Source organism: Pecten maximus, chromosome 3, assembly GCF_902652985.1.
Source record: "Pecten maximus chromosome 3, xPecMax1.1, whole genome shotgun sequence".
NCBI classification, from domain to species: domain Eukaryota; kingdom Metazoa; phylum Mollusca; class Bivalvia; order Pectinida; family Pectinidae; genus Pecten; species Pecten maximus.
Genome location: NC_047017.1, coordinates 10568124 through 10589623, shown reverse-complemented (window position 1 = coordinate 10589623; position 21500 = coordinate 10568124). Strand labels below are relative to the sequence as shown.

At 35.5% G+C, this 21500-nt stretch overlaps 2 protein-coding genes across 12 annotated transcripts in view; one reads left to right on the top strand and one right to left on the bottom strand.

Annotated features, from left to right (window-relative positions):
• Nucleotides 1–4945, bottom strand: part of LOC117323170 (WD repeat-containing protein 43-like) — a 29472-nt gene extending 24527 nt beyond the window's left edge. For all 10 annotated transcript variants that reach the window (XM_033878212.1, XM_033878215.1, XM_033878217.1 and 7 more), the window contains exons 1-5: nt 4720–4945; nt 4175–4324; nt 3338–3459; nt 2453–2570; nt 164–294 (exon numbers count right to left, since the gene is read on the bottom strand). In XM_033878212.1, coding sequence (XP_033734103.1) covers nt 164–294; nt 2453–2570; nt 3338–3459; nt 4175–4324; nt 4720–4902 — 704 coding nt within the window. In that variant the 5' untranslated portion in view covers nt 4903–4945. The remainder of the gene's footprint in view (nt 1–163; nt 295–2452; nt 2571–3337; nt 3460–4174; nt 4325–4719) is intronic.
• Nucleotides 4946–5460: 515 nt separating this feature from the next.
• On the top strand, nt 5461–20601 carry LOC117323169 (equilibrative nucleoside transporter 3-like). Of its 2 annotated transcripts, XM_033878211.1 has the most exons (14): nt 5461–5555; nt 5831–5981; nt 7285–7366; nt 7598–7758; nt 8370–8464; nt 9418–9468; nt 9734–9819; nt 11128–11274; nt 11919–11949; nt 12536–12621; nt 12987–13098; nt 13739–13824; nt 14740–14942; nt 16078–20601. In XM_033878211.1, the coding sequence occupies exons 2-14, from the start codon at nt 5908–5910 to the stop codon at nt 16187–16189; spliced, it is 1326 nt and encodes a 441-aa protein (XP_033734102.1). In that variant the 5' UTR covers nt 5461–5555; nt 5831–5907; the 3' UTR covers nt 16190–20601. The 2 variants fall into 2 exon arrangements, with proteins under 2 accessions (XP_033734102.1, XP_033734101.1); XM_033878210.1 differs by having other exon boundaries at nt 5461–5981.
• The last annotated feature ends 899 nt before the right edge of the window (nt 20602–21500 follow it).

The following is a 21500-nucleotide window of genomic DNA, read 5'->3' as shown; positions in this document are numbered from 1 at the left end:
CTTTTGCAAACTTTGTAGTGTTTCATCCCAGAAGCTAGTGGCCCAATATCATGTTTCTGAGGCTCTTGGCTAATTTTGAATGGATGGCTGACTTGAAAAGCTATATCACATTTAAAAGAGCTGGCCATATTGTATAAAATACAGTATATAAATCACAACTTACCAAGCATTTAAAATTCTGTCATTTACAGCAGCCGATAGAAAATATAAATTATCAATGGAATCTCCATTAAAATTCATGGTAAACGGTACAGGTAACAATCGAAATACTTCTGTAGAATGGCCAGTGAATCTCTGGAAAGATGGAAAGAAACATTTTCAAAATGACAGACATAGTCTAAAAACTCAACATCCAACAACAAGGTTTGAGGGTTTATATCAGTATTTCTTGGAACAGTCCAGTTAAGAAGCTATAACATTGGAAATTTTTGTCACACAAGAAAATGAAAAAAATTATGTAATTTTTATTGTCTTTGACTGATTGTACAGATACCAATGAATATCTGTTAAACAAGAGATCCCAGAGGGATCTTGGCGCCCACCATTGAATGATCTTTATAGGTTCCATGTCAGATTGATCTTTTCCCTACTTTTCCCTTCCTCTAAGTCTTACTTATCTGTGTAAATTCAGAAACAGCCCTCTAGTACTATTCAAACAAGGGGAACCTATATATAGAATTTAAGATTTAGCTATAATGGCTGTCTGTCGGCCATGTTGTTTTCGTATTGGTCCCAGTATGCAAAACTAGGCACTCAGGGGAACCTACATATGAAATTTGAAAAAGATCCCTTCAGTACTTTCACAGAAATAGCGATAACAAACTTCAATTGTCAAAATCCAAGATGGCTGCCTGTCAGCCATGTTGTTTTCTGATTAGTCTCAAAATGCAATATGCACAACTAGGCACTGAGGGGAACCTGCATATGTAATTTCAGAAAGATCCCTTCATTACTTTCTGAGAAATAGCGATAACAAATTTTAATTGTCAAAATCCAAGATGGCTGCCTGTCAGCAATTTTGTTTTCTGATTGGTCTCAAAATGCAATATGCATAAGTAGGCACCAAGAGGAACCTCCATATGAAATTTGAGAAAGATCCCTTCAGTTCTTTCACAGAAAAAGCGATAACAAATTTCAATTGTCAAAATCCAAGATGGCTGCCTGTCGGCCATGTTGTTTTCCGATTGGTCTCAAAATGCAATATGCATAACTAGGCACTGAGGGGAACGTGCATATGAAATTTGAAAAAGATCCCTTCATTACTTTCACAGAAATAGCGATAACAAACTTTAATTGTCAGAATCCAAGATGGCTGCCTGTCGGCCATGTTGTTTTCTAATTAGTCTCAAAATGCAATATGCATAACCAGGAACAAAGAGGAACCTGCATATGAAATTTGAGAAAGATCCCTTCAGTACTTTCACAGAAATAGCGATAACAAACTTCAATTGTCAAAATCCAAGATGGCTGCCTGTCGGCCATGTTGTTTTCCGATTGGTCCCAAAATGCAATATGCATAACTAGGCACCAAAGGGAACCTATATATGAAATTTGAGAAAGATCCCTTCAGCACTTCCTCAGAAATAGCGATAACAAACTCAAATTGTCAAAATCCAAGATGGCTGCCTGTCGGCCATGTTGTTTTCCGATTGGTCCCAAAATGCAATATGCATAACTAGGCACCAAAGGGAACCTACTTATGAAATTTGAGAAAGATCCCTTCAGTACTTCCTCAGAAATAGCGATAACAAACTCCAAATGTCAAAATCCAAGATGGCTGCCTGTCGGCCATGTTGTTTTCTGATCGGTCCCAAAATGCAATATGCATAACAAGGCACCAAGGGGAACCTACATATGAAATTTGAGAAAGATCTCTTCAATACTTTCTCAGAAATAGAGATAACAAACTTCAATTGTCAAAATCCAAGATGGCTGCCTGTCGGCCATGTTATTTTCCGATCGGTCCCAAAATGCAATATGCACAACTAGGCACCAAGGGGAACTTACATATGAAATTTGAGAAAGATCCCATCAGTACTTTCTCAGAAATAGCGATAACAAGCATTGTTTACGGACGGAGGGACGGACGGACGGACGGAGGGACGGACGGACGGACGACGGACCACGGACGCAGGGCGATTTGAATAGCCCACCATCTGATGATGGTGGGCTAAAAACATGAAACTATTCATTAACTGCATTTTTGTTTTATTTTATTCATATAAAAATTGCAATATTACATTTTCAAATCTAAATCAGAAACTGTCTGAGACTTATATTATAAATTGCACTGTAAAATGAAAATGTAAACGAATGCAAATGATAATTAGTCAGCTGGCCACCAAGGTTCCTAACTTTTCCATTTTATGGGCCGTTGGTTAAAATCTTGAGGCTACTAAAACAATAACTACATTGATCCTAGTTAGTATTGCTACAGCAACCTTTTACTTACTTTAAGCATTTCATGTGTTTGTGTATTCCATAATTTTATGGTTCTGCCAGCTGACAAAAGGTGATTGGTTGAACACACACACACAGAATGAACACTGCCTTTGTCTGCCTTCCATTTACTGCAAACAGAAACATCAGCAACGTTACTTATTGTTTATTGTCAACAACAGCCTTTTGACAGTGCCAGTGATCCAACAATCATCCAATACAATTTTTATTCAGTGTAGAACTGAAATAGTGTGAAAGTAATGCACTGATGAAGCAGTGAAAATTAAACCTGCTGAAAAAACTCATGTCCATTTAACCTCCGGGGGGGGGGGGGGGGGGGGGGGGGGGGGGGGTGGAGGGGGGGGGGGGGGGGGGGGGGGGGGGGGGGGGGGGGGGGGGGGGGGGGTGGGCCCCCCCCCCAAATTGGTCTGGCAGGTGACCCCCATACCTTTTAACTTCCCATCAAGGAGTAAAATCTTGCCATCTAAGTGAAAGTGGGTGTGTTATTATCTCTGTGCCACCAACCCCTCCATTAACCTCCTCCAGTCCCATCATATTGATACTTGAGCTTCTACTATATAATAGTCAACACCTTCGTGGTCCAGTACTGTTGGTATAGACTTGCTAAAATCATAGACTTGCTAAAATCTTAAGTCCAGTTAAATCTTGATGGGCCCAATAAATGTAAAAAAAAAAAAAAGGTTTGACATAATATGGTAACACTCCAAGGTAATACTTTAACTATATAGTCAACTGCTTCTTGGTTGTGGTTATCAAATACTGCTAAGAACAGTTTACTACCAAATAAACATTTGAGGTGGGACGCCCCTAACACCAGAGTAGATTAAACATTACCCCCATATATTCTATGAATAGTGAGTTGAAATGTGTGACTTACTGTTTGACAGAGTTGTTTGAAACATCCCAGTGAACAATATGGTGGTCACTAGAACAGCTATACAAACTGTTGTCATCACTTTGCCAACTCAGTCCATTTACACGGTCATTATGGCCACCATCCTGTCAAAAGATAAAGTCAGTACACCATTTAGACAAGTATACACATATTGTATATCAAATGATGATAATGATCTTATAAGTACAAATATCTTTAGAAATATAGACCTCTCAGTTCATGTTTTCATTGATTCACATTAGCCCCTGTACAACTATGGTCAATATCTCAATGGGCTAGTTAGAATCCTCTATTTCATTAGTTTGTTTAGCTTCTTCCACATGAAACAGCAGAAACCCTTTTTTCATCAATATCATCGAACCTTTCCCCAGGAAAGCATTCCTGTATTTAAGGAAAGTTCTTGACTAAGTTATAGGAATATTCTAAAATGAAGGAACATTGATGAAACCAGGCCCAGAACAACTTAATTTACATATTAATCTACTGTGAAAGAACTAACTCTCATTTCTAATGGAATAAATTAACTAGCTGACCTCCTTTCCCCCCCCCCCCCCCCCCCCCCCCCCCCCCCCCCCCCCCCTCTCTTCATCCATTTGCAGTTAAAAGAGGATGGTAAGTAGCTGTTGAATAGTTTTACACAGTGTTTATTTTATATCGTAATAGAGATGTAAATGTTTAACAATCTGAGACAAACCATGGGTTCATGAATACAGTACTTTTATTCTAACTGTTGATCAAACCCATGAGCACAAGCAAGACAGGTTGACTGTTTCCTGAATATGAAATAGTACTTCCATACATATACATGAAATCCCGTACCAATTGTGTCTGTATGTCTCCGAGTCTTGTATTGTATAATAATATATTCCCTGCTGTAGTTCCTATGGCCACAATGTCTTCAGATTGTTCCTCTGGAGTGTCCACTGTATCACCTTTAGATTTCCTCTTTTTCTTTTTCCTAGGCTTTTCCTGAATTAAAGGCAATAAATAAAATAATTCAAATTTTGAAAAATCCATTTAGGATTCATCAAAAACTTTTTGGAATTTTTTTTTCCTTAAGTTTGGTAATTTTGCATTTTGTCTAACGAGGCACTAGTTCATGTAGCGACAATAATGAGAATACCGGTAACAGGACAGGGGCCGTCAGCACAGTCCTCTTCTAACCGACATGCTTATGGTAAGACTGAAATCAGCCGTACGATTAAAATTTCATCTGCGATACCATGAAATGCTATTTGAGAGGCGAAGTGGCAGTTGATTAACATAGTTCTTGCACAGTCACATAGAACAGATTATAGCATTTAAAAGCGCAGCAGCTCCAACGATGACAGAGGACTTCATTTTTAAATAACTCGGATACTTACCGACCTATACCCCGTTGGACACCATGCCAGACAGGTACACGTAGCTGACAGGTGTGCGCTTGGTGTATATTCCTGTCTCAGGGTCCCGGTAGCAGTGTCCCATAATTTTAAAACACCATCTGGACTTGAATATAATGCATATTCGCCGTTTCGTGTCACCGAAAATGGCACAAGTGCCTCCATGTTTTCACACGTGGTGAGAAATGCGCATGTCTCCACGAGCAATTCCGGTTTCAATTTTTACGTATCCGTTCAGAATAACGGTGTCAAATTGTTATCTTTACCCGAAATCGTGCCTTCCTCTCCTCTTATGGTTACAAATATACAAATATAAATAAATAAATATTATATAAATAACAGACATCATTCCTCTTGTACATTTTTGAAAATATCTTATTTCCGACATAAATGGATTGAGAGAAAATTAAAAAAAACAACATTTAACATCATCGTATCAAAATGGAATGCTAAATAAAAAAGGAAAAATAGCAATGTTGATAAAGCTGTATACTCGCAAAAAAAATATCGGATGGAAATTGACAGGTACTGACAATAGTCAATAGTCACACCCCGGTGCTTTTTGATAGGTTATGTTGAACACAGGGGTTGTCATTTTTACCGAATTATATTTTTTCCCTTCCCCTCGCTGGCTCTCGTAACGACACGGGTGTAGGTACAGATGCCAAGGCACATACGCACAGTGGATGGCAATATTTTACTACTTCCGGTCATGAACGAGAACTCGTGATCACAACACTGCAGGATGACTGGTCTCAGCTGTTATCTCGCTATCAGGAGAAACAGCGCGGATTATGAAGTCAGACTCCTATAAATTGGTGATGAACAGTTTGTATGATTGTTAATGCAGATGTCTCCATTGAAGAAACTACACTTGGTGCTTGTTAGGAAGGAGAATATTACTGTATGACCAAGTCCAGCAGACAATTTCCAAAACTTATACATCAGTACAGCTGGCCAACCAGCACCAGTAATAGACAGGGTTTATTGACCCCAGTATTATATTTTACAATTGCTTTTTATTGAGAGCATTTAAGTTTCATAATATTTAGAATGAAATTAGATGTGTACATTTGATTAATGAATTTGATAGGTCACTCAGATTCTAGACGACACTTAGAAGGGAAATTGGGATTTTTAAAACAAACTTGATAACTGGGATTCGCAGCAATGGAGCGCGAAGAAGCAGAGCAAAGACTTCTTGAAGAAAGTGATGACGAAGCAGTTGGAATACCCGTAGATAGGTATGAAGCAATAGGATTTTCCCTAAAAGAATTATAATTACTTATTCTAGATGAAACCCCCTAATATGCTGGTGAGGGAAGGGGCGTGAGGGAAGTTGTATATAGAGAAACATAGTCAGTGTCTACAAATATAGAGTGAGCTGTTTTTTGGCGAGCCGCTTTTTTGTCTTTCTGTCCTGAGCCAAAATTACATCTTATATTCATGAATCCTATTTATCCTGCAACGATCATCAAAAATAAGCAATTTTAAGTGAAACAGTATCAACAATATCCCAAATATGTTGGCCTTTTAAGTGCTGTTTCACTTGGAAGTAGGTCAGTCAAATTGACACACATGCTAAGGTTCTAAAATACAGCTGTTTTCCGTCGCAAAAATATATATGGTGGGTGAATTCCGACAATACAGTGCCAGTTGCAAGATAAATACTTATATAATGAATTACCTAAAGTATCAACCCAAGATATATTAATTTTATATAAGTTGAAATGTTATTTGATAATTCTTTGCATCAATTGTTTTGTTGCTTCACAATGGGATCCATGCGCTGAATTTAAATTTTGTGAAAGTATTTTTTTGATTTTTTTTAGTCATGTTTCAGACTTTTGATATTTTTTTTACAAAAAATAGAATTTCCAGGTTGAAGTTTTGCTAAGGTGTACATGTACAAGTTATTAAAATATATGGTGTTAATTTCATATAGTTTCATTTAACTACAGGGGCTGGGGCACATCACTGTTGCATTGCTTTGTATATGCCCGAGTTGTTTGGCCTGTGATTCATAACCTTGTTGTGGTTTACTAAGATGCCCTGAATTTGTGAAAATAATTTAGACATTTTTCACTTGTCAGAGTATGACTTTACTTTTTTGACAAAGTTTAAACAAACACAAGTTTTGTGTGGCCCTGACATCAGACTTGGACATTCTGACAGATATATTTCTGTATTTCTGTCAGAATGCATATGTCAAAGACTAGTGTACCAGTATATGTCAGGGCCAAGACTTAAACTTATTGGGCATTATAAAGGTCCATAAGGGCCTGCTAGTACATGGCAAACAGTAGTAGGACGGGTATATGTCCATCATGTATCGGTTTGCAATATTATTATTTAATAGTCATGTACTGAGACTGAGGAAATAAAGGTTTCCTCTCCATCCATCTCGTATGTAATGCCAAAGTTTGTCGGCACTCTAGCGGTTTCATTCTTTGATGGTTCAAGTTTCGGGGGTTTTTGGATCAATATACACAGTATACTGAAGTTATTATATATGTAACCATTGATCTGATCTAACATCCATTACAGATATAATGGAGTTTATATCATATTTGGCATTCTTGGACTAGGATCGCTGTTGCCATGGAATTTTTTCATCACTGCCAAAGAGGTAATGTCCGTACATATATGGATTTGATGAGATAAAACCAAATAAAGCTATTCTCTTACAATATGAGATATTTCTACTTTTATTAATTCAACTAATTCAACCAGAACCCTGAATCATTTGAATTTGAAATTTCAAATCAAATATGTCATTAAGTGTTATCACATCAGTAAATATATCACAAATTTTAACTGATTTGAATCTGACATATACAGTACATTTCTTTTTAATCAGTACTACCTATTCAAGCTGAGGAACCTGACATTGTCCACAGACGATGTGGACAATCCTCAAATGCAGACAGAGATGCAGACAATGTTCGAGGGGTCAGTTGCGGTTGCTGCTACATTGCCAAATGTTATCTTTAATTTTCTGACTGCTATGTTTACACAAAGGTGAGTTTGTCATATAAAAGATAGATTTATAAAGGAAGATTGTTGTAGTTTTTGTTTATGTACACCTATATATGAATATACATAGAAAACAATAGGACCTGCTAAAAGATCATAACATTCATCTTCGTTTAAATTAACTTTTGAACAAACTATTCCTTATTTGAGATTTTTATTGGCCCATATGATAAGGATACACTTCTTGCTTGTAGTGATGGTTTTGTACAAAGGAATTAAATGTGATTGGTTGTCATGGTTACTGGCTATATTTTATATTGGTTTATATCCTGAATTATCTCCAGTTTCCCCAACAAATAAGCTGACACAATGGACATTGACTGCAGTTCATCTTATTAACTAACTGTGTAGATTTTTATTAGGAGTGAGATGTTTTTAGTACCTTGCCATTTTCTAGTTCTTTTGTTGAGAAAATAGTCATTGTTGAATGTTTGGAATGTTACATATTATATAATAACTGTTTTGGGCATATCTATCTAATGATACATTTCGTCTGACTTTTGATGATGTTTATACGTTGTATTTTGTAGGTTACCCTTAAAAGGTCGAATGATTGTTTCCCGTCTGACTGTTTTAATAATATTTATGTTTTATAGGTTACCTTTAAAAGGTCGAATGATTGTTTCATGTCTGACTGTTTTCGTGATGTTTATTTTGACACTGTCCTTTGTCAACATCAATACTGACACATGTAAGTGAACATTGTACATATACATGTATATATATATTTCAACTCTATAGTATACTATCATTGAGAATGTGAAGAACCATCAGATTTGTATGTTGTATCAGCTGTATATTATCATTGATAGGTTAAGAACCATCAGATTTGTATGTCATATCGGCTGTATATTATCATTGATAGGTTAAGAACCATCAGATTTGTATGTGGTATCAGCTGTATATTATCATTGATAGGTTAAGAACCATCAGATTTGTATGTTGTATCAGCTGTATATTATCATTGATAGGTTAAGAACCATCAGATTTGTACATTGTATCAGCTGTATATTATCGTTGATAGGTTAAGAACCATGAGATTTGTATGTTGTATCAGCTGTATATTATCGTTGATAGGTTAAGAACCATCAGATTTGTATGTGGTATCAGCTGTATATTATCATTGATAGGTTAAGAACCATCAGATTTGTATGTTGTATCAGCTGTATATTATCGGTGATAGGTTAAGGACCATCAGATTTGTATGTTGTATCAGCTGTATATTATCATTGATAGGTTAAGAACCATCAGATTTGTATGTGGTATCAGCTGTATATTATCATTGATAGGTTAAGAACCATCAGATTTGTATGTTGTATCAGCTGTATATTATCATAGATAGGTTAAGAACCATCAGATTTGTATGTTGTATCAGCTGTATATTATCATAGATAGGTTAAGAACCATCAGATTTGTATGTCATATCAGCACTATATTATCATTGATAGGTTAAGAACCATCAGATTTGTATGTCTTATCAGCTTATCAGATTTCATCACATTGTATGTTGTTGATATTGGTGTTGTTGTTTTTTTCTTCCTGTTTTATTCTTAATTGATGAACAATACAATGTTTATCTTTAAATGATTAAAAAAATCATTGCTTTCAGGATAAATAGGTCTCATTTGTTTCTTTTTATTTCAGGGCAGCTGCCATTCTTTGTTTCAACTCTTGTCACAGTTGTCATTCTCAGTGGTATGTACGTGTGTTCTCAGTTACCATGGCTTTTACAGTGGTAATTTGCACTCGGTTGGTCATCATTTCTATGCATGAAATTTGTCAATGTTAGTCATCATGTGAAAAGAGATTAATCCTCCCACCCCTTACCAAAACCACATATTTTAATTTGATTGATTTAATAATTCTCAAACAGATGAGGAGTGTTGCAGGCCTTCTGGGCCTCTTGTTACATACAAGTTTTAATGATGTTTTTGATGCCTGGTAATATTTTTGTTGACAGCTGGGAGTGCTGTGTTCACAGCTTCCCTGTTTGGTTTGGCTGGGACGTTTCCCCCCAGGTACATGCAGGCCGCAGTTAGTGGGCAGGTCAGTATTGTTTTTACTCAATTTAACCCGTTATCGGTCGAAAATCTTGTATCAAATAGTGTAAAAATAAAGATATGAAAAGTATAGGCTTGATACAATCTTTTCCCATCTTGAAGGAGTGACAAAGAGTTTTCAATGAAGGGGATGAGAGAGTCTTAATTGTCTGACCCAAGGCTCTTTCTAAGTGTCCTGTTTACAACAGGTGTAGGATATATCGACATCTCCCACTAGATAAGTTAGATCTGGAGAATAAGTGAGAATCCATCTGTATCGACAGAGGACCTGTCCCGCTTCTCCATACTGGACAGAAGTTTACATGTTTGATTTAAAACCTCCTCCTTCAGTATTGTTATAGCAACAATGACCAATGATGGGAGTTGTGACATTTGATCTATATGACTGTTGTGTAGTTGTTTTCTTTTGGAAAAAGACAGCTGGCACAAGCTATGACACCACTCACATGTTCCAAATTGATGACATCATCAGTTTCGGAGATTATCACGTGGCTTACTGAGCGCTTACCAGACAAACATTAACACAAGTGTTGAGATATCCCTGTCGACAGTACAGGCCCATGTTTGATTTTTTTTTCTCACATACTGGTACTTTACTTAAAAAGTTACAAAGTGTGAGGTGTTGTGAATCTTTTCATTGAGCCATCATAAAAGTGTGTGTCGAAATTGATGATGTTATTGATTTGTGACGTGGTAATTATGCTACTTAAAATGATGGTGTTGCGCTGTTGTGAGTGGAATCATAGTACATGCCAGCAGTCTCTTCCTAACCCGTATGAGATCGATTTATCTCACCCCTAGCAACCATGGGATCACCCTGTGAAGTATGTGAGAAATTTCTGTCCGGCGACCAAACACAATGTAAGATTCTATTAATCCGCTTCCCAACAAGGTTGGCAAGAGATAAAGGGATCCATTCTCTAGTTGATGATAAACTGCTGCCTACAGAGGGAACAACTGCACACTCTGGTATAACTATTTTTCAAAAGCTTTTAATGACTATGTCTTTATTTTATTAACAGTTATATTTTTCAGACTGTTTGTGGACTGTTCGCTGAGTCATGTAGTTTTGTTAACAGTTTTATTTTTCAGGCTGTTCACTGAGTCGTGTAGTTTATTAATAATTTTATTTTTCAGGCTGTTGGTGGACTGTTCACTGAGTCGTGTAGTTTATCAATAATTTTATTTTTCAGGCTGTTCACTGAGTCGTGTAGTTTATTAATAATTTTATTTTTCAGGCTGTTGGTGGACTGTTCACTGAGTCGTGTGGTTTATTAACAATTTTATTTTTCAGGCTGTTGGTGGACTATTCGCTGCCGTTGCCAATCTGTTGACTTTACTGGCTGGATCAACACATCTACACAGTGCCTTTGCCTACTTTACAGCAGCAACCGTAGTTTCCTTTATAACGTTAGCCTGTTATATACTCCTGTATTACATAGTAAGTCTACAGCTTCAATATATAGGAATGTTACAATTGTTTATTGTCTTTATCCAGCAATAAGAACATACCTGGTAATAAGCACATGTCTGTAATAAGCCAATGTCTGGTTATAAGCCAATATATGGAAATAAGGCCACGTCTGGAATTAGTCCATGCCTGGTAATAAGCCTATGCCTGGTAATAAGCATATGCCTGGTAATAAGTCCATGCCTAGTAATAATCTAATGCCTGGGAATAAGCCAATATTTGGAAAAAATGTAATGTCTGGAACAAGCCAATGCCTGGGAATATGCCCATGACTGGTTAAAAGCCCATACCTGGTAATAAGCCCATGTCTGGTAATAAGTCAATGCCTGATAATATGCATATGCCTGGTAATAAGTCTATCATCTTTTGCACCTGACTAAAGTCAAAGGTTAAAAGGTCACTTTTAAACATGTAGTTATAATCGCCCCATTTAAAATTAATGTTAAGTATTGACCAGTAAACATTTGCTATTTTAGATGATTTTCATCACACATTATAAGTCATGCAGCAATTGGAATAAAATTATACCTTTTTGCAGTAGACAGTTTTGATGATTGATCTTTGTACATATGTTTTTCTGGTAATTCAAGATTCCTTTTCTAAATTTTTTTCAGAAATTTTCCAAGTTTCATTTAGAAATAAATGGTAAGTAAAATTATTCTGTAAAACTTATTGTTCATAAGGAATTCCACAGGACCAGAGAGATTACCTTGTTATATCCTAAATTCATTGATAGAATTTTGATATAAATCAAATTGAACCAAATTCTGAGATTTTAACTGTATTGTAACAAGCAGAAACTTGTTTCAACCATATTCATCTTAAGAAAGTGTTACTGTATCATTGATGTGTGAAAATTTGATTTCAATGATAATCATTTTGAAATACAGTAGTAAATTATGTAGATCTTACATGTAAGATGTTCGGGTAGAAATTCTTCCATCTTAAGGGTCACCCAGGGAAGTGGAGAAAAGTGTCTGTTTACAACTGTTAATCTTGATCAAACTATGGCGGTTTATAAACTCTGTATTATACAGTCAAACCTGTCTATAAAGGTCACTGAAGGAGCAGAGAAAAGTGGCCTTTACATGGAGGTTCATTTAGAGATATTGGTATTACATTGAGAACTGAAGCATGACCTTTATACAGAGGTTTTCATTATATGCAGTTAGCCGATAGGGCAGTATTAGCATTTGTATGTACCTTCTCAGGAGTTGATTCTGTTCCACAGTTACAATACAAGAGGACGGTTTTGCCAGTTCTTCAGCTGACAGTATATCACAGAGATCATCTTATGTATTTAATGTTCTAAGGAAGGTACGTGAAGTTTGTCTGATGGATAAAGATATTTTAGATAATATTCATAACTAGTAAAATGCCGCACAATGACCACACAATGATCACACAATGATCACACAATGACCGCTCTAGATCCACTATATCCTGTAAAAACATAAACTTTCGTTCGGGATTTAATTTCATTTATTTCATGGTCTTTGAAAATCTGTTGATGGCCAGTTTAGATGTTATCCATTAATTCCATGCATATGAAACAAAAAATTCACATATATGTTCCAAGCAAATATTATTATTTCAAACACCAATGTTAAACTTGTGTAAAAATTAATACTTTTACCCTACATATTTCTGTTGTACATGATATCCTTTCTTGTTCTTCACAGATTTGGCCGGAGGCGTTGGCTGTATTCATTACCTTTTCTGTATCCTTAAGTTGTTTCCCAGCGATCTCTTCATCTATAACCTCACTACATAAAGATAGCTCAGATTTGACAGGTAAGCTGTTTCCTATCTCCTCATCTATAACATCACTACATAAGGATAGCTCAGATTTGACAGGTAAGCTGTTTCCTATCTCCTCGTCTATAACCTCACTACATAAAGATAGCTCAGATTTGACCGGTAAGCTGTTTCCTATCTCCTCATCTATAACCTCACTACATAAAGATAGCTCAGATTGGACAGGTAAGCTGTTTCCTATCTCCTCATCTATAACCTCACTACATAAAGATAACTCAGATTGGACAGGTAAGCTGTTTCCTATCTCCTCGTCTATAACATCACTACATAAAGATAGCTCAGATTGGACAGGTAAGCTGTTTCCCAGCAGTCTCCATATGTTAAATACATGATTCTTTTCTTAGGTTTGTACAAGCAAGATCAGAGTTTCATTGTGGCAGAATGTCAAATTCTGTAACTCAGTCATTTACCAGTATAATTGTAGATATAAGTAGTAATGTGTTGTGTACCATTTCTGAAGGTTCATGGTTTGAAATCCAATTCATACAATTCTTCAACCTATTATTTTCAAGTTTTATTGTCTGTTTCTATTTCACAAGACGACACAATCCTATTTTCCTCTCACAATGACTTTTCTGAAGCATAAACAATGAGTTTTATTGTTTCTCTTTTTCAGGGAAGTACTTCACAGTCATTGTGTGTTTCCTATTGTTTAATTTGGGAGATTGTGTTGGCCGGGTAGTAGGTGGCCAATTCCAATGGGTAAGTACTACATAACTCACACACCATTTAGGAAGATGGGCTAATGCTGTAATGTAGTGTCCATACATATGATATCTATCATTTTCTATCCAGATAAATTTTAACTTTTCTCTTCAAAATGTTTTTCTCAATAACCAAATGCCAAGATAGATGGTGATATTGTGCCAGTATCATGCTGGGATTAAGTTCTACCATGTTTATTCAAATGAATGACCTTGACCTACTTTCATGATCACAGGGGCCAAAATTCTCAAGGTAATATTGAGCCAAAGTCATACTGAGATGAAGGCTTATCAAGATTGTTCAAATAAATGATCTGGATTTTTAAAAAAGAAAATGAAATCTTGAATACTTAAAAATCCTGGGTTATAAATATCATGTAATATTTGATGTTAACAATTGGTATAACAATGACAGAAAACAATGAAGTATAGATTTCACTTCATTGACTTAAATCAACTATGAAAATTACATTTATTAAACTTTCAAACAAACTTCATAATTAGCTGCTGCACAAGTGAGACATATAAGTCCATTGGGCCTCTTGTTTTCTACAGATATTGCTAGGTTATTTTGTACAAAACTATATTATATCAGGTTTTGGTTTTTGGTTTCGAGGGAATATTAAAAGGAAAAACTGACTTAACTAACAATGATCGTGGTATAATAATTCCATGCTAAATTCTGGTTAAAAATTAATTTCCTTCCAATTCTGAAAATAACTAACAATGATCGTGGTATAGTAATTCCATGCTAAATTCTGGTTAAAAACGAATTTCCTTCCAATTCTGAAAATAAGGATTTACCTATCAGCAAATTGAATGTTAGAAATTTAAATGCAATAACATTTGTATATCCAAAAAGAAGTTGAATTTGTACTGAGCTTTACTTATTCATTACTTTGAATATTTTCAGCCAAAGATTTCCCAGCCATCGTTACTGGTTGTGCTGTCATTTCTTCGTGTGGTATTCATTCCTTTTTTGATGTTGTGTAACGCCCAGCCTCGTGCCCACCTACCTGTTGTATTCACTAGCGACGTGTATCCTGTAGTAATGATACTACTACTCGGACTGACCAATGGCTACTTGTGTACACTCTGTATGATGTATGGGCCAAAGTAAGTAAAAGGAAAAATCAGGTCCCAAAAAAACAATAACTTGGTTCTCTGGCCCTCTCTCATCTGCCTTGAAGTTTGAAAAAAAAAACCTCATCTAATATATTTTACCTGGTTGAATAAAAAGAAAATCTCTCTTATCATCCTTCAGGAGAAAAATGTGTGGTAAAAATCCTTCTTCTGTAATATCTATTATATTTAATCATAAAATTAGAGCGCATGTTCTCTAATATAAGACAAATAACCATGATAAATAATTGTTTACCACATTTTAAAGCAGTTTGTATAGAAACAGGTAATAAATGGGTTGAGAAAAAAATATATATGTCATCATCTGTAAACTTATGGGTGCATTATTACCTATCATAAACCATGAACTCTATAAAAAAGTTTTTACACAGAACCAATGACAATCATACCATGAATGCAAAGTGTGAATTTAGTGTTGTAATGATATAGAGAGGCTGTGGAGGATTTACTTTATTGGAGTCTCATAGTATGGCATGTTTCTTTCCCAGAATCTCCTACATTTTTGGACCAATCTCATGGAAACTTGATAGGATTTATAATCATGATATTTTTAGATGTGTTTCTCTGAACAGCATTTTGATTTGACTGATTGTCTATTTCTGGTACTCGGGTCTTGTCAAGAGATCTACGAGTTTTCTAGCAATTTCTCTGGAACTTGGTAGGTTTTGTTATCATATGTTGTTGTGTCGAAAGATTAGGGAGAATACCGCATCACTATTATTCCTCAAACTAAGAAATATAAACATGGATTCTGTATATATGTGTAGTAAAAGGTGAGGGTTATAGCATGTCATCTTACTATTCTTAATGTGATGCAAATCTTATTGTAATGCAAGATAGAATATATGGCATTCGACGGGCGTATATTGTTCTGCCCAAATGTACTATAGTATATAACACTACATTTATATATGGTAATATATGGTATTCGATGGGCATATAATGTTTCGCCCTGTGGCACTCTTATTTTGACATGTGTTGGATGAAGGTTCATTTCCATCAAAGTGGGAGCTTCAAAATGCTCATCCTTTCATAACTTAAATAATTTTCCCTGAATTTACTGTGAAAATGTTTAATAACATTGTACTTCTAAATTGTATTCTTTCAGGAAAGTGTTGTTGGAGAACGCAGAGTTTGCTGGGGCGGCCATGTCAGTGTGTATCACTGTCGGCCTGGCGACAGGCTCTCTCATCTCCTTACTGCTTGTTAAGATGCTGTAGGACATTGAAAACCCAGTTTCTGTGGAGATGAACTTAACAATTCCTTTGGCCATATGAAACCAGATTTTTGATACCCATTGCCTTGAAGTTAGGGAATCCCAAGCTGTATGTCAATTCTGTCTCATCTGCAACACAAAGTCGCAACTAGGAGACTACATGGTTACTTTATCATGGATTAGATCTTGGTGTCGTTACCATGGTTATTTGAATGGATTGTAATGATCTGGAATGTTGTAAATCTGACCTAGTTGTGTTATTATGCTTGTATTACTCAGGTCAATTTTTATTGAGCTCAATTTGATTAGTAGAAAAGTAAAAGTACCATTGTTGATGTAATGCGATATTCATTATCATCTGTGTGTAAAAGCACTTTTTCTGTGATGTATGCAAGATATATATATATATATAATCTCAACTTTTTATATATAAATCATAACAATGAAGTTGTACATGCTGTATGGCTATGGTTGCTGTAATGAAAATTATTGTTTCAGTGATCATTGCTTCATAAACAGTGTTCATTATTTGTGTTTATGTAATATTGAATTATGAAACTTTGGTATTAATTTCTTATGCAAAAGAAACTATTGTGATATTAAGTTCAACAAAATTCAATATCATAAAAGTGTTAGTTCCACCACAAAAATACCTGATATACACAACATGATTTATTTTACAACAGTTAGGAGACAATATGTTGACAGTTTATATTCATTGTCTACTGGGATGTTTATGTAAGGGGGTTGTGATGTTGTAGGAAATAAAAGCCAACTAAGGAATGTTGATGTTGAAGTGCAGGGGACTCCATACCTAGTCGTGTCAAGTTACCGATGTTCCTGTGATGATCCTTCGTGGTATCTGTAGTTATACTGGCATCAGTCATAGAAGGATCCAAGTGACACCACAATATAAGGTAGCATACAGAATCAGAACCTTTACAAGTATGTTTTTGGTGCTGAAAGAGACGGGGTCAGGTTTCCCATGGTTTGTAAAACACTGTCACAGTGTGTAGTCCAGGTACCACTTCAATCCCGTTATTGTGACTATTTGTTAGATACCAGGTAAATAAAGACACAGGGTCTTAGTAACTAACACTGCCTCATCTGTCCATGTTCTTAGATTTGTTGAAGGACGAACCTCAGAACTATTTGTGTTGTTAAGAAAATAATGAATAATTTGAGATAATATGATTGATTACCATACTTGTGCTGTATTTTATTTTTGGCATTACAGCTGTACTTATTTTTTAATTGTACTTATTGGCGAGTTATAAATTGGTGCAATGGTTGTTAAATATTTCTATATCTATATATGTATATACAATATATCTAGATTTGCATGTCAATGTCACTATATCAACTACCAGGTAACTGGAATGAGGTGTGATCTAAAGGAGTGTTATTATGTCATAGTTATAGCCATGGAACCGAAGCAGTCGGAATGATATTTGTAGGTAGTGGATAAGTGGATACATCTCTCCATCCAACTGATAACTGATAGAGTCATTATCAGTTGGATGGAGAGACTTATCAAAGTGCTTTTAAAGTAAGAATATCAGACCCTGTTTGATATACTGACGCTTCGGCTGTATGTTTCCTGAATGTCGTCTTATTACCTCATTTTGTTGGAGCTGTCTTTGTTTGAAGAGTTTAAAATTCCTATACTGGGTATGCATTATTTTGCCTTACAAATGAAGCATTCAAAAAGATATAAAGAAGATGGTATGGAATAAGCTAACACACATCCTGCTAATATGGTTAGATGTAATTTCCTTAAAAGCTTAATAATGATGTAGTTTTAAAGTGTGTCCTCAATGATACTTTGAAAATTTATTTGTCATGTGAATTTGATCTGTGTTTTAATATCTCAGCAGCTGTTTGTCAGTTTAAATATTATATATTAGTTTGAATATAGATCTGATTAATATAACTCCTTACATTACTTTTGTTTTTATGATTGGTACGAGTGTACCATTGCTTATAGTACTGTACAGGAAACTTTCACCTAATCGGAGGGCATTTATAGTACTGTACAGGAAATATTGTGTATCGAGAAACTTTCACCCAATCGGAGGGCAAAGTTTACAATGTAATGAAAGTTAAACTTTTCATAACTCTATCTCAAATACAGTCAGGGTGAATTTCAAGTGTCAAAAATTCATTTTTTGTCAGAGGAGGAAAATTTCTTCATATACAGTGTAACTTTAGAACAATTTATTAAATAATTTTGATCTGTATAACATTAGCTAAGGAATATGATCTGATTGTTCTTCTGTCTGTAAATCTGGTAAAATCTCTGTCAACATTGTTGGTAAAATCTCTGTCAACATTGTTGGTAAAATCTCTGACATTGTTGGTAAAATCTCTGACATTGTTGGTAAAATCTCCGACATTGTTGGTAAAATCTCTGTCAACATTGTTGGTAAAATCTCTGACATTGTTGGTAAAATCTCTGTCAACATTGTTGGTAAAATCTCTGTCAACATTGTTGGTAAAATCTCCGACATTGTTGGTAAAATCTCCGACATTGTTGGTAAAATCTCCGACATTGTTGGTAAAATCTCTTGACATTGTTGGTAAAATCTCTGACATTGTTGGTAAAATCTCTGACATTGTTGGTAAAATCTCCGACATTGTTGGTAAAATCTCCGACATTGTTGGTAAAATCTCCGACATTGTTGGTGAAATCTCTGACATTGTTGGTGAAATCTCTGACATTGTTGGTAAAATCTCTTGACATTGTTGGTAAAATCTCCGACATTGTTGGTAAAATCTCCGACATTGTTGGTAAAATCTCTGACATTGTTGGTAAAATCTCTTGACATTGTTGGTAAAATCTCCGACATTGTTGGTAAAATCTCTGACATTGTTGGTAAAATCTCTGTCAACATTGTTGGTAAAATCTCCGACATTTTTGGTAAAATCTTTGACATTGTTGGTAAAATCTGTCAACATTGTTGGTAAAATCCCTGACATTGTTGGTAAAATCTCCGACATTGTTGGTAAAATCTCCGACATTGTTGGTAAAATCTCTTGACATTGTTGGTAAAATCTCTTGACATTGTTGGTAAAATCTCTGACATTGTTGGTAAAATCTCTGTCGACATTGTTGGTAAAATCTCTGACATTGTTGGTAAAATCTCTGACATTGTTGGTAAAATCTCCGACATTGTTGGTGAAATCTCTGACATTGTTGGTGAAATCTCTGACATTGTTGGTAAAATCTCTTGACATTGTTGGTAAAATCTCCGACATTGTTGGTAAAATCTCTTGACATTGTTGGTAAAATCTCTGACATTGTTGGTAAAATCTCTGACATTGTTGGTAAAATCTCTGTCGACATTGTTGGTAAAATCTCCGACATTGTTGGTAAAATCTCCAACATTGTTGGTAAAATCTCTGACATTGTAATTTGTTGGTAAAATCTGTCAACATTGTTGGTAAAATCTCTGACGTTGTTGGTAAAATCTCTGTCAACATTGTTGGTAAAATCTCTGTCATTGTTGGTAAAATCTCCGACATTGTTGGTAAAATCTCCGACATTGTTGGTAAAATCTCCGACATTGTTTGTAAAATCTCCGACATTGTTGGTAAAATCTCCGACATTGTTGGTAAAATCTCCGACATTGTTGGTAAAATCTCCGACATTGTTGGTAAAATCTCTGACATTGTTGGTAAAATCTCTGTCGACATTGTTGGTAAAATCTCCGACATTGTTGGTAAAATCTCCGACATTGTTGGTAAAATCTCTGACATTGTAATTTGTTGGTAAAATCTGTCAACATTGTTGGTAAAATCTCTGACATTGTTGGTAAAATCTCTGACGTTGTTGGTAAAATCTCTGTCAACATTGTTGGTAAAATCTCTGTCATTGTTGGTAAAATCTCCGACATTGTTGGTAAAATCTCCGACATTGTTGGTAAAATCTCTGACATTGTTGGTAAAATCTCCGACATTGTTTGTAAAATCTCCGACATTGTTGGTAAAATCTCCGACATTGTTGGTAAAATCTCCGACATTGTTGGTAAAATCTCCGACATTGTTGGTAAAATCTCCGACATTGTTGGTAAAATCTCTGACGTTGTTGGTAAAATCTCTTGCGTATATTTGTCTCTGTTATTGTCTCATAATAAGAAAGCACTAAGTGCTGCACATTACAGGAAATATTCAGTTTTTCTGGACAAGACTGGTAGGTACAATTCGTATGTGTATCTTCAAACTTGCTACACGATGTCTTCTTTAAAGTCAATGTAAAAATGATATTTTTTAGTACCAGGTAAGTAATAGACTATATATGTAGATTATGCCAAATTATTGTCCAAAACAAAATTCAAAACAATGGATCGTATTTACTTTTTTATAAAATTGCTGCAATGAATTTGTAATAAACGTTATTCTGTTATTGAAATGAAACAATATTGTTGGTTGTAATATATGGTCTACCCTGACAAAAGACTTCATCTTTAGTCTGTCACTGTGAAGTAAGAGACTATATATATCCTTCTGTAACCCCAGATTGACTTCATCCTTAGTCTGACTGTCACTGTGAAGTAAGACTATATATATCGTTCTGTAACCCCAGATTGACTTCATCCTTAGTCTGACTATCACTGTGAAGTAAGAGACTATACGTATCCTTCTGTAACCCCAGATTGACTTCATCCTTAGTCCGACTATCACTGTGAAGTAAGACTATATATATCCTTCTGTAACCTCAGATTGACTTCATCCTTAGTCTGACTGTCACTGTGAAGTAAGAGACTATATATATCCTTCTGTAACCCCAGATTGACTTCATCCTTAGTCTGACTGTCATTGTGAAGTAAGAGACTATATATATCCTTCTGTAACCCCAGATTGACTTCATCCTTAGTCTGACTATCACTGTGAAGTAAGACTATATATATATCCTTCTGAAACCCCAGATTGACTTCATCCTTAGTCTGCCTGTCACTGTGAAGTAAGAGACTATATATATCCTCCTGTAACCCCAGATTGACTTCATCCTTAGTCCGACTATCACTGTGAAGTAAGAGACTATATATATCCTTCTGTAACCCCAGATTGACTTCATCCTTAGTCTGACTATCATTGTGAAGTAAGAGACTATATATATCCTTCTATAACCCCAGATTGACTTCATCCTTAGTCTGACTATCATTGTGAAGTAAGAGACTATATATATCCTTCTGTAACCCCAGATTGACTTCATCCTTAGTCTGACTATCAGTGAAGTAAGAGACTATATATATCCTTCTATAACCCCAGATTGACTTCATCCTTAGTCTGACTGTCACTGTGAAGTAAGAGAC

What these genes read in the sequence shown, in the direction of transcription:
- LOC117323169 (XM_033878211.1), top strand. Translation starts at nt 5,908, where the DNA reads ATGGAGCGCGAAGAAGCAGAGCAAAGACTTCTTGAAGAAAGTGATGAC. An exon ending in TATTTAATGTTCTAAGGAAG is followed by an intron (nt 12,622 to 12,986) that starts GTACGTGAAGTT and finishes TGTTCTTCACAG; the next exon opens with ATTTGGCCGGAGGCGTTGGC. An exon ending in AGATAGCTCAGATTTGACAG is followed by an intron (nt 13,099 to 13,738) that starts GTAAGCTGTTTC and finishes TCTCTTTTTCAG; the next exon opens with GGAAGTACTTCACAGTCATT.